Source organism: Siniperca chuatsi, linkage group LG5, assembly GCF_020085105.1.
Source record: "Siniperca chuatsi isolate FFG_IHB_CAS linkage group LG5, ASM2008510v1, whole genome shotgun sequence".
NCBI classification, from domain to species: domain Eukaryota; kingdom Metazoa; phylum Chordata; class Actinopteri; order Centrarchiformes; family Sinipercidae; genus Siniperca; species Siniperca chuatsi.
In genome coordinates, this window is record NC_058046.1 from 6,996,423 (window position 1) to 7,010,454 (window position 14,032).

The 14,032-nt window shown below is 40.9% G+C and overlaps 1 protein-coding gene across 10 annotated transcripts in view; it reads right to left on the reverse strand.

Moving 5' to 3' along the window:
- Positions 1 to 14,032, reverse strand: part of nsmfb (NMDA receptor synaptonuclear signaling and neuronal migration factor b) — a 54,982-nt gene that overhangs the window by 25,410 nt on the left and 15,540 nt on the right. For 3 of the 10 annotated variants that reach the window (XM_044196593.1, XM_044196587.1, XM_044196596.1), the window contains exons 2-6: positions 11,314 to 11,375; positions 9,087 to 9,857; positions 8,667 to 8,739; positions 6,831 to 6,836; positions 4,833 to 4,901 (exon numbers count right to left, since the gene is read on the reverse strand). In XM_044196593.1, coding sequence (XP_044052528.1) covers positions 4,833 to 4,901; positions 6,831 to 6,836; positions 8,667 to 8,739; positions 9,087 to 9,857; positions 11,314 to 11,375 — 981 coding nt within the window. The remainder of the gene's footprint in view (positions 1 to 4,832; positions 4,902 to 6,830; positions 6,837 to 8,666; positions 8,740 to 9,086; positions 9,858 to 11,313; positions 11,376 to 14,032) is intronic. The other 7 variants (XM_044196595.1, XM_044196590.1, XM_044196597.1 and 4 more) reach the window with 5 other exon arrangements.

A 14,032-nucleotide genomic window follows, 5' to 3' on the forward strand; every position in this document is an offset into this window, starting at 1 on the left:
TGGTAGAATGTTCCCGGTTGGCTGGTGCGTTAGCTACCCTGCGAGTAGTCCATGTGTCACTAGCTAGTCTGTATGTCACTGTCACCTTTTTTCACAAGGATTTTCACAGATGAACTTTACTGTGCTACTTTCTGGTTTGGCTGGGCCTTAAAACTTTAGAATTATTGTTGTATTGAGTAATGTCTCATAAATACTATACATACTGGGTGCTAACATGTTAGTATCCAACGATCTGACAGTGAGGTGGTTTTGGTACCAATCCTTTGATTATACATCTGGTCAAACTCCCAAGTAGCCATTGTATTGCTTTAAATGATGAGTGTTTGAAGTTACTCAGACATGTCATATCAAACTTTTTATAAACCCCTGCATGAGACTAAGTCAAGAGAAGAAATCTTTAAAAATACGAGCAATTTTTCAATTGAAGACAGACTATCAAATGCATGTTCCATCATCAGTATTGGAAACCTCCTACTGAATTCTTGTCTTTTAGTTTTAGACTCTCTTCCCTCTTCATCTTCCCTTTCTCTTCCTGCTCAGTTGGGTGCCTGCCTGGCATTACTTCCGCACAGGGTTGTGCCCCTGATAACAAACAAATGCCTGGATTTTATTTATTTCATCAAAGGCATTGTATGATTCATGACTCGCACCACTGGAGAAAAGGAGTGCGACAGAGAGAGAATAAGAAAATAGAAACAGGAGAGGAAACAGAATATAGAGACAGCCCTAACTGGTAGCAAGTGTAACAATGTGTGGTCTAAAAAACAGCTTTTTATTATTCAGTACATTAAGGCTTGTCTGACTGTGACAGTTCAGTGTAGTGCAAGTAGGTCTCGCACTCACTTACATTTTTGTCACATATCCCTGAATTTGTCACTCTTTAAGTGAAGCTACAGTATGAAACCAATAGCTTCTTGTAGCAGAAAGTACACACTGCCTCAGCTGGAGTATTGCAAAATTACTGGTGCTCAAATGAACAGTTGATTAAAGGGAACTCCACAGATTTCACACGTGAAGATCAGTTCACCCATAATTGGGAGCACTAATCAGCCTGTGAAAACAGCTGTATAATGGCTTTTGTGGCTTTGGAAAGACCTTCTAAAGAGAAAATAACCCCAGTGATGTCATCAGCTATGATGTCATCAGATGTTATTTCAGCTTTGGCTTGGAGTCTACAGATTTTTAATGGAAAGCCTGCTTTTCAAACTGGGAGCGTGGAGTTTGAAAGGCATGAGATTTTACCAGGCAGGGAGGGTCTAACAAAGAGACGCTATTGAGTTGCATTATGGGAAATGTAGGATTCAGCAGTTTTGGAGATTTAATTTTTTTCAAATCTGTCTCTTGCTAGCCCCCCAACTTTATTGAAGTGCACCTTCACACCTTCAATTATTGCTGGGCGATAAATTGAATTAATTAAATTGATTTCAAATAATGATTTTGCACATTATAAAATGTTTATGTCATGAAAATTGAGTTTTTACAAGGTTACTTTCAGTGAAAACATAAAGTCGTGCTGTCAGTCCTGTAAACTGCAATGTGAATAGTTACACTATATGCTAACCAGTCACAGTTAATGTGGCCCTCATTACTCTAGGTGGCTAGCTACTACACACAGATATGTGCTCGGTTTGTGTTTGTTAAGGAGGTATCATCTCTGGTTACTAGAGGTGAAGCCATAGATTCTGCTTTGTTCAGTCTGTCTCTGCTATATAATTGGGAAGCTAAGGTTAGCTAGCCTGTTGTCTGCTAAAATCAGACCAATGTCAATAAACACAAACAGCAAGAACAGATGAATCAATGTTCTGACTTTTGTGTTGAAACTGATGATTAAACTGGTCGGTGCTCTATTTAGGTGAAACATCTGGTACTTTTGTCTTTTTGAATATGCAAAATGATGACATAGCCTTGAAAGTGGTGCAGAATTTTTATTATTTTTGCCCGACTGTTTTGCACAAAAGACATTTCAATCATGTTTTAGTCTTGCTGCATTTTGAGCCATATCACCCAGCGCTACCTTCAATGGATTGCTGGTAGGTAATGGACAGACAAGGAATCAGTGACAATTGGACCCAGTTAAACATTACTTAAAGAGTTTACAGGCTAATTAAGTTCTGTTTTGAACTAAAAAAAATGTAGTGATGTGAAACAAAGCTTTGTGAAACTGTGATAAGGTTTGTGACAACTGATATGGCTGGTCCACAACCCCACGACTCATTATTTTTAATACGACCCACCTCTTGTATCCAGAGTGCAGTTTCAAGGCATTCCTAACAACAACGTTTACATCAACAACGTCAGTGGTGATTGCAGGAGTCGTGAAGGCAGAGCCTAAAATAGAGGGATGACTCAGAGGAGAGGGGGATCCATCATCCGTCAGCCAGCGTTATATTTTCATACTGAGTGACAACAGCTTTTAAAATCCCTAACACCCGTGCATCAAGACTACCGAGTCAAATGCATGTCGGTGTGTGTGCATGCATGCGTGTGTGTCTTACCCAAGCCTGTGACCTTTCCAAATGCTTTGCAAAAAACGTCTTGCTTATTCAAACATGCATAATTCGATTTGTGAAACAAACTGAGATGTACCTTTCTATTAAAAGCATTGCATTCTAAAAGTACCTGACACAGCCCTGTGTGTGTGTGTGTGTGTGTGTATACAGATACACACACACACACACACACACAGGCTCAAACAACAAATGGCATGTCAGCCTTGGTGGATGTGAGGTCGTTTGCCAAATACTGATCGATTTGTTCACTTTGAGTGCCAGCCACAGAGCAGTGAGCTACGACCCTGTATTGATAGACCTCGCTTTTACACTTCAGTGTTCAGTGAGAAACACTGATTAAACCCGTAGCCCACAGCCTCGAGGACTCATGGCACACACACACACACACACACACCATAGGATACTGTTACGAGGTTTGTGATGGCCCTATAACAACAGTTGAGGTCAGGAGTGCAAGGAATGTTTTGTTTCCTGTGTAAAAACATAGTAACTGGTCACCAATATGTGGTAGCAGAAGAAAATCGGCCTTTAAAAATCGGCCTTTAATATGACATAATTTCACTTGCTGTTAATGAAAATTATTAAGAGCATTGCTGAATGTATCATCACGTGATCCGTGTTATTCAGCAATTTTTATGACTTTTCACATTTTAGTGGTAATTTTATGTTGTTCATCTTGTCTCTTGTGGTTAAATGTAAAAATGGGTGACTGGCTGTTTACAGCTGATAAAAATAGCATCTGGTAAATTTGCAGATGTTTATAATATTAACAGGGTATATGTTGCACTGAATTCAGTTTCCTCAAAAAAGGTATTAAAAATTCAAGTTTAATTTACAAATTGCTGCTGTAGACAGTAATCGTGGTTATAAAATGTTTTTGTATCCGATTGCTGGCTGTGAGAAGGCGTTACACACCAATTAAATATAAGTGGGATTGTTGTGACAGGAGGCTGTTCAATCCCTTTTTGTGGAGTTTCAGTCAGCACCATCAGACCTGTAGCAAACACTGACACTACTGCTAGCTCCAGTAGCTAGGAAGCTACAGTGGTGTTGTTTTTAGCAAAAACTTGAATTAACTTAAAACAATCAATCAGTTTTAATTGGGTAATCCATCCATTAGGTCGCTTACAATAATTTAGTTAACCATATCATTATGAATTATTGCTAGATACTGTGAAAATGTGATATATTAAAGGTCATATTGTCCCCCATCATACTTTCATACATACAAGTTTTAAATTAGATTTCAACAACATCTCCTGGTCTTCATCAAGGATGGATTTTGCTCAGTTGTCATGGAGATGGCTCAGTTGTCATCATGTGACCTAGCAATTGAGCAGTCTATGAGTGAGTCAAATTGTCTAGAACCTTATAAAACGGCCTGGAAAGTTTTTCACTTGTATTCACCAATATTCACAACCTTATGTCTATGTATTGTACTGACCTACCTATGTTCACCATTTCAAGTCCACCTGCCAGCCGATGGTGTACAGTACAATGGTGTATGTACAGTATAGGCCACATAATTCTCAATTAAGAGCTGTTATTCAAATAATAGCCAAGTCAGCATTTACAAATAAAGACTAGTTGCTAAAAAACATTGTGGAGTGATGGAATTACCTAGCCTGGCATCAGCAGACTAATTCACAAATGCGTATTAGTCTGGAACCTCTCAGTCCATTTTCGATTTCCAAGGGGCGTTATTAATGGGCGCAGACCAAAATGCCTCTGGATGCAATTGGATAGACCTACAACCAATCAGAGCAACAAAACTTGTGACGTAGCACTGAGCGACACATGCAAGCTGGGGCAGTGCTTGGTTCATTTTCAAGCAGGAAAAAAATAGCGGCCTGGTCACAAACTTTCTGAAATTACAGCTAAACAGTACACTAAAATGTGTTTCTGAAAACATTTGAAACAGGCAGTGCAGTAACAGAATCTCAATCATATTCAGCACTGCCTAGTTTGACAGTTTGATCTGAGTTTTGTGAGCCATGGTGCGTTGATTGCTTTTAGTGTGAAAGATCTGTGCTGCAAGTGTTGACTTTCATTGACAGTAGTTTAACAGGGATTGAACAAAAAAGGTAAAGTAGAAGGCCTGGTTCTCTCTGCATTTGAGGTAAAGGCCCCAGTCACTATTTGAAAATGTACAGTATACATAGAGATAAGGTTAAAAATCAGCCAAGTGGTCCATTAAGATCTGATATGAGACTGATGATGAGACTTGTCACGAAGGGTATTTCTTTACTGTGTAACAAGGGAACTTTAACAGGGACGGTTTAGCACCACACAGGACAGGACAGGACAGCCAGGACACAGTACCTCTCCATCGTGGTGGCTGCCTCCTGCTCTCTTTTCCGCCTCTTTCTCTCAGCAATGCCTCGAAAAGCCCTGCCAGGATGTCAAAGCGTTAAGTGGTTTTGTGGGGAAATAAAGTTTAATGTTTTTGCTGCGCCTGACCTAACACCAAAGAATTTTTGTCAGAACCCAAACTGTCCCAAAGGGTAAATAATCTTTACAGAACTTATATGACTTGACTGAGAAATCGGTTATACTGCAGTCCTAATACTTTTGGTTTTGAGCTATAGTTTTTTTAACTAGGCCTGACTGAAATGCCACGACGTTGAGAAAAACTGACCAGATTTAAGCCCTTTGGGTCTAGTTGGGTTCAGGCATAAAGTTCCAGTCAGGGTGGGATGGGGCAACAATAAAGGGGTTTAAGGTGAGGGGTTTTAAGTCCATAAGGGTTAGTGAGGGGTTTGGTTAGCTTTGCTGAGTGGTTAGAGTTAGGGACGTTTTATCCACCAGAAGAAGAAGACATTGTGGATATTCTCAGATAGTACACACACACACACACACACACTAGGACCACAATGCAAGATAGGGATCTACAAGAGACACTGAGGAGTAACCAGGAAACTGCCTATCCAGTGTGAGTTAAGCCAGTATTAGCCAACCAACTCTTTTTCCATACATCATTTTCATTTAAATCTTATTTAAAAATGAATTTTAATTTTATTTTTTGTGTGTGCCTGTCTTGATGTCTATTATTTCTCATTCTGCCAGTGTGTAAGTTGGTCAGCGTGGGTGTGCCTTTCCCACAGGGGACAGTAATGGTTCTGACAGGATGTCAGACATAATGAGAATCATCAATGACAACGTATGTCAGAAATGAAGTCATGTCCTGCAGTTTGGTTTTGACTGACAAACAGACAGACAGCTGATGAGTTCTGGGACAACAAACAATGAACTGAAGTCACTGGAGCCTGTACAGTGCTTATTATCCAAAAGCCTGCATAGCTCTGCCGCTACACTGCTATTACACCATTCCCCCCATTAAGCTCAATCACTTTCTGTTCCCTCTCCCTGAAAAAGATGAACATGTTGGAAGTGACTTTTCCTTCAGTCTGTCATTCTTTCCACCACCTGCCATCACCAAAATCTCTGAAAGCTGAGAGCCCTCTTTCTCTTTTGTGCTTTTGAAGCAATCCAGCAGATTTCCCGCCAAATTCAACCAAGTGGTTAGAAATAAAATTATATTATAGTGTAGGCTGGTAAACCTTTGGTTTATGGCAATTATATTGTGATGATATAATGATATTAACCTGCAATATGTTCAATGGGTTTTTACATACTTCTGCTACACAGTTAGAGGCGGTAGTCCACTTATGGTTATAATTACAAACTGCTGTTAAGTATTTTCTCACAATGTAAAAGTTTTGATACCTGACTAAGGACCCCTAACTAATGATACTGCTATCAGCTTTGCTGTGTAGCTGCTTGAGCTAACGTTAGCTTTACATACTGAAAGAACAAGCTACTAACCAGAAAATCAAGTGTGCGATCTGCAAGATTGTTTATGTAGAGAGAGACTGACCACTATGTTGAAATCTCCCTCTTTGATCTACAAAACCATACAGTCCACTTTCTACTTTGCAATGTGTTGCTGTGTAATATATGAAAGAACACTTAAATTAAGCAACTGTCATTATTCAGACGAGGTACACCAATACTTCACTACTTTAACTTGATAACCTATTTTTTGCAAATCATGAATGTAGACTAGCTGATTGCTGATTCTCTATTCATTCCTAGTGTACAGTACCTTCCCTGCACTTCAGTTGAATACTGACTGAATCTATAACTTCAAACACCCAGTCCAGCAGACACTGAGGTTGAGGGGGTTAAGGACACAGCAGACTGAATAGCACAAAGCCACATGAGGAAAAGGCATTTCAACACATGTTACCTAACTGACAGAGTGAGAAAAAGAAAGAGCAATGAGGAAGAACAGTGGGGGCGGTTGAAAGAGTTACTCACGATATTCTACAGTCGTGGTTTGGAAAGCCGCCACATAAAGAGGAGAGGAAAAAGAGAGGACAAAATGAAAGAGAAGTTAGCAACAGGTCCAGCCAAATGCTCCTCACACACATCAGAGACTGCTTTATGTTGCAGTTCTCACTTCAGGTGAGGATACAATGAGCAAAAAAACTCACCTAGAGTGGAAAAGTCCTGAATATAACCTCAAAATATGTGAGCAAGGACAGAATGATGAAGAACAGATGATGATAATGCACATACCTAACTGATCTGATCAAAATTTCTCATTAGAAGAGTTTAAGGACTGCCCATAGACAAATAGTTTGATCAATTATACAGTACATGTATAATTAATCAAACTGCAACAAACCCATCATATTAGAGGTGAAAGACATTGATTGGCCAGTCATTTTTTATCAAAGGCCAGTGTCAGGCCCATATAACAGTCTGACCCTAATAGGGACACGGGCAGATGGAAAAAGGGAGGAGACGCTGGAGAGAGAAGAGGGAGCGTGGGAGAGACGAGGGGAAATATCGCGGTGGGTGAGCTTTGTCTATTTGAGGGTCATAATTATAAGATCTGGGTGATAATTAACTAGTCACAAAGAGTGGAGGGCACTGTGTGTGTGTGTGTGTGTGTGTGTGTGTGTGTGTGTGTGTGTGTGTGTGTGTGTGTGTGTTGATGTATGCATGTGAACTGTCTAGACCAACACACATTCTCTACTTTCTAAACTTGGTCAATTCCAAGATTCTTGACAGAAGTTGAAAAGTTTATTTTGGATCTTTAAATGGGAGCATATCAATGTCAAGAATTCCAAGTAAAGATCTGTTCAAACCAGCATTTAAATAAATTAATTCCAAACCATGATGGATTTGCTCGTGGGGTTGAAGTAAATCCATGCAAATTTTCTGCGTGAAGTTAAACTTTGACCCACGAACTTGGCCGTTGAATAGGCCTAAGAACTAGCACTAGCAACATGTTAGCGGTTAACTCCCTACTCCCTGCGAGTAGTCACTACATCACCAAGCTTCTAGAATTTTTGCTAAGACGCGCAGATGAATCTTGTTTAACCACTCTCTGGTCTGACCAGGCCTTTAGGATAGAAAAGCCACAGAAAAAGCATTCATGCCATCATGGAAAACTGAAAACCTTCAATAGAATCCATAGAATTAAAAACATTTATAAAATAAATGTTAAGTGGTTTAGCAGATACTTAAAGAATTGTTTGTTTTGGAAGTTTATTATCAAATCATCTTTGCTCTGTCTCCTGTGTATAGTAATGCTGTACATTAATGAATTAGTGTTAGTTGTTTCAATATCAAATTAATTAAGAAATCAAATTAATTAATTAGAAATTTTATTTTCCATTTGTAAGCACATGGTTGGTAGGTTGCACGTTTTCTGCCAATTTGAAATGAAAATCAAAAATTGAAAGTGCATTTCATTTTTTTAAAATTCTGTTTATTTGTTCTGTAATACATTATACTTAATCAAATGGAAAATTAAATTTCAATTTGGCAAAAAAATGTACATCAATATTGGCAGCCATGACTTCCACAGCTCAAAGACGTTACCTAAAAGGTGAATAACAGAAGTGGACAACTATGACTGGCCAATACTTTATTATAACAAGTTGTACTGGCTTCATATACTGGTGAAACCAACAAGTGAGATGTGTGTGAAAGCTCATTAAGATTTTGTAGTAGAACACTACATTTGAGCTGTAAGTGTTGGAAGGAAAAGGCTGAGCCATATCCTGCCAACACGGTGGTTGTGCAGTAAGACACTATGATGTACAGAGTAGGAGTGAAGGCGGATTTCCATGCCATACTCACGCCTGCATGGTGGTGGTGGCTGTCTGAAAGCTGAACATATTCTCTTTGGGGAACCAGCTATTAGGATTGTCCTCTGCAAACAGAGAAAACAAAAGGAAGGCGTAGTATCAGTGAGCAGAACATTCAAACACAGGCCTTACAATTAGCGGAGGAGGCTAGTGAATGCATGATGACAAGAGCGTGTGAAGTGAAACATCTGAGGGTGAATGGGGTGAAATACACCTTGTTTTACTGTTTTATTAACTTAAAATTCAGGGTATATTTAGGTATAGTAAACATTTTTCACCTGTTACTTTACGAATTGTAGGTGAACACACAATGCAAAACTGTTGACATGACAGATGTATATATCTACAATTCCCTTCCCTCTTCCATATCAATATAAGATCCCACCCATCTTCCCATCCCATCTTTCTTTACCCTTGTCATCGGTAGATGCTCTGTCCTCGCTGTACATCCTCTCCAGTTTCTTGCGATGCTTCCCTGCATCTCGCGGTGAGGTATCCAGGTCCAGGGAGCGCTGGCTTTGACATGGAGCCCGAATGCAGGCCACGCAGTCTGGGGTGTAGTCGTCCCGCGACCCCCCTCTCCTCATCCCCCAGTCCCGGATGTTGTTGGCACTCCCTGAGCTCTGCAGCGGCTGCGATGATGATGGCAGGCCTCCATGATGCTGATGGGCATGGTGATGGTTGCTGCGGTGATGGCTACTACGGTGATGGCTACCGCGCGCGGCTGTGGCGGACGGCTGGATGGTGCAGGACGGGTTGGGGTTGGCAGACGCAGGGGCCTGGGACAATGGCTGCTCTCTGGTGTCCTTCAGCACCTCCAGCTCCAGGCTCTCCTCGCTGCCACGGCCCCCCAGCGTCATCCCTCCTTCCCTGGTGATTGTGTACACCCTGGCCGGTTTCACCACCACGCTCCCCTCTGGGCCTCTGGCACCTGGTGGGTTCTCTGTGGAGAGGCTGCGCTCAACAGAGAGTCGACGTTTGGAGGGGCCCAAAGGTGCTTGAGCCTGGAGGGTGTTGACCTGAGGCTGAGACTGTGGATGAGCACTGGAATTGGATTGGCTGGACTGGTTGGGTTTAGCTATGGGCAAACAGCGGCTTTGTGGTGGCAGATTGTTGTTATGCAAGCGGCTGACGTCTGGAGAGTCACAGTCCTGGCCGGGGAAGGTGTCAGACAAGAGATGATCTGTAGATAGAGGGAAAAAAAGAGAAGATGGCGAGAAGTAAGAAGAAAGCAAATAAAGCGACAGATAAAACATGTTGTCTGTAATTTATACAGCTTTTGTAAATGAGTACCAGATGAAAACCTAAAATATAAATGAACATGAACAGAAAGACTGTTGCGCTTTGGGATTTGTAGCTTTGGCAACAGAGTGGTAAACATTTGCGAGCCAGCAAAGCTTTTGGGAGGATGAGAAGGGAAAGGTGGCTGAGTGATAGAAAAGATCATGGAGAGGGATGATGAAAGATTTGGAAATGGATCATCTGGTTCAGTACATGAGGGGCTTTGGCAGAAACAAAAGCCCTGTCGTCCTGGAGGGTCATGGAGAATAGATGCTCCTTCTTACAGAGTATGCAGCTGCAATGCTGCAGGCATGTAACTAAGTCTTAGCTCATGGGAATGGGCTAGTTTTTTCATGCTGTCTGTGCTGTGGATAAACACGTATGCTTGTTGCAGAGTGATACTGATATATACTGAGCAGAAAGCATTTTATTTAGTTTCATTGCAGATTTACTATTTTGGGTATGGGTTGTTTTTTAAGGTATAAACTTTGTGTCACACCAGAAAGTGGCACAGCAAAGTTCATCTGTGCGTCCTTGCAATATAGGTTGTGCTACAAGCTTTGTAGCATAGTGACAACTCGCAGGGCTGGTTGGTGAACTACTGTAACTGGAGAGCTCATTTCTACACACCAGCTCACTGGGGACATGCAAGTCAGTCACTAGCTCTCCAGTCTAGCTGGATTGCTGACTTACTGTCAGTTAGCAAGCCAGTTCGTTACCTGAAAAATAATTAGCTACCAAGACAGTAAGTTCTTGAAGTTACTTGAATTCACATGTCAAAATTCATCAAAGTTAAACTGACCTCAAAGACTCCCACAAATGTCCTTCACCTCAGCAAATGAATCCACTGATCATGGCGATTCCACTGAAATTAACTGATTTCACTGTGAAATTTTGCTGTTTTAAATGCTGGTGTGCCTGGGCCTTAATTCTGACAAAGTCTCTGGTATTTACTATCTCATGGACTGGTTCTGAGACAGGTACCTTCACCAGTGTGTGAAATTGAAACCAACAACCAGCTAAATGCATTTTTCTGCAATTTTGCTGATAAAATACTGACAGTGCCTGGGGGTTTGAATATTTAAATTTGATGATCTGAAACATTTAATTGTGACAAACATGCAAAAAAAAAAAAAAAAAAGAAATCAGGAAGGGGGCAAACACTTTTTCACACCACTGTATATATAATCTGTACTGCTGCATCAATCCGGAGAGATAGCCAGACATTTTCTACTACAATGTGGCTGTAATGGCTGGAGTATGACTATGTTAGACTTCTTTGTTTTGGTGTCCCTTGCTGATGTTCAGTGTTGGGTGCTACATAATGATTTTATTTCCACAGTGTGTGTGTCACCTACCTGCTCCGTTGCGGTTCTCTGGATTGGTATTGGACAGGTATTCTCCAAATGCTCTGGCTGCTCTGAAGAGACACAACAAGTGTAGCAGTTAACTCGGAGTCCTGCTGCACAACTGCTTTTGTCAAACACAGAGAAGTGACTCGCAAAGAGTCAGGGTTTCACAGGATTCTCTCCACTTTTTATCTCTTTTTATCCGTGAGGCCTCTTCATGGGTGACTGTCATTACATGCTACCAGTCAAGTAGATTACATCACTATGGCAGTCTGTAAGAGGTGATTTTATTGTAAGTGTCCTGAATCCATACTCTGCAACAGCCGTCTCTCACCAGGGTAACAGTGTGTTCTTACATAGTGACTGGAGGACTGGGAACCAGCTTGGAAGCTACAGCTTGCCTCCCCTGCACAGCTGATAGGCCCCATAGGGGACTGTGACATTGCATGTGCCAGCCAGAAAGCCAGGAAATAAACGCATGCACGTATATATGTTATGAAAGCGCACATATTGGCAGGAACAGTGAGGAACTGGCATGTTGTGCAGAATATCTATGTGGCAGACTGTCTCTAGTATATAAAACATAATGTCCTCTCTTACATGTAATTCTCCTTAGATCATTCTCTCAGCACTGCTGCTGTCAAGCTTTAGGCTTTATCACTGGAAACAGAAAAATTACCCTTTTTTGGCTAAAACACAAGAGATTTAATGGATTTTTTAAATAAAGCACCTTACACAACCATGAGTACATTAATTTTCAGCATTGGTGGACACAAAATGTCATGTCCTGTACTCTGCACTGCTACAAGACCACATCTGTATCCTGTAGTGCTAAAATCCCAGAGCGTTTAATGTACGGCCTGTGACAGGGGGAACAACCTTGAATAACTGTGATTATCTCATGAAAAATTGTTCAAGCTCTGTGCTTCTAAAGCCACAAGGCCTTCAGGCCTTGCTCCATTTAAAAAAAGCACCTACTTCAGCACATATTGGGGCCAGTGAACACTATTTTAACCTTTATACTGTATAAAGCATGCTGTCTATCTGTAGGACCTATTGTACACTGGGTTATTCTGATCTTATCATGCAAAATGAAATGATTAGCAAATACAATCATCAATACAAAAGTCGAAGTCGAAGTGAAATTAATTCTTTTTTTTTTAGATCTAATCTAGCAATTAAAAAAACATTTTTTAAATGCTGTTTCTGCTTTATTTGATAGTGACGGGAAAGGCAGGGGAAAGAGGGGGGATGACATGCAGCAAAGGGCTGGACTCGCACCCAGGCCGCTGCAGTAAGGACTCAGCCTTGATACGTGGTGCACCCTTTACCAGGTGAGCTACCAGGGTGCCCTATCTAGTAACTTTTTGAGCAGACCTCTTTCTTCTCTCTTGAGGAGGGTCGCCAATATTTCTCAGTGAATGTGCTCTCATCTGGCTGTGGCTCTCTGGACTGACTGTTCACTGAGTGGGACAGAGCAGCGCAAGTTCAGTCAAACAAACAGCAGCCAGACAGAAACGTGAATGAGCTGTGAATGTGTGTACCTTACAACCAATCACTGATCCCCGTTGTTTGTGGAAACTCGTTCTGCTTTGTTTTTGTTCTACGTGATTTAACTTGACTGTATAAGTTTTATGTTTTCACAAAATTCAGTTTAAGAGAGTGAGTTTATTCCAGTGTCTGGATCCTTTCTATTTATGGCACTTCAGTTCCACAGTCAATGCAACAGCCTACATAAAGTGTTTGAAAATACAGGTAAATGCATATTGATGAGATGATATCAGCTTGAAAAACAATCAGTTAACTTTGAGTACATTTTTTTACTTTCATTTTAAAAATTTTAATAGTAATTATGTAATTGATATGGAAAGTAGTGTATGACGTAATCTAGCAACATCTATGATTTTTTGCACAGGCTTTAGCTACTTTCCATTAAAAATAGTTGGCTGCTTTACTTCCAACAGCCACATAGGCAGTTAACCAGCTGAGTGGATAATGTCTCTATGTTACTCTGTGTCACAATTCGAATCACTTGGTAACATTCAAAGTACTGAGGTTACAGGACTACTTGCTGCTTTGAGCTTTTGCAGTCTGGTCATTTGTTGTCACCACAACTGGACCCATGAAACACAGATCACAGGGCTATGTCATGCTCCAAAAGTCAAAAATGGTTTTATCCTCTTTTGAAAAGTGGCAAATTACTCACAAGAGCTTACACAAAAACAACAAGACATTTCACATTTCAGTTCAACTTTAATTTATCTTTGAATAATAATTTCCTGCTACAAGTAGCTGACACAGACTCTTCATTGTTGTTGTCAGTGTAACTGGCACAAGATAGGTCAAATCAGCAGTTGTACTATAGTGTGTAATAGATTGTTTTATAGCCAGATACAGATGTCTCCTGCTGAAACCCCCACATACTTACAATACACATGTCATAAAAGATATGGGCCACATACCTATACCTACAGAAAAACAGTAAAGCCTATAATCACTCTCCTCCCACTCACTCCGACCTTGCATCCCTGCCATCAGCACACACACATACACAGATAGACTCCCACATCCTCAGAGTGTGCATGTGGAGCAGTATGCAGAAACATAAATAGGCTACACACATACACACACACAATACGCTTTCTACATGCACACATGGCTAAATCTCAGGGGGGCTGCAGTGAAATGGAATTGCTGTGTTGTTGCTGCCTATATGCCTGCCTGCTAT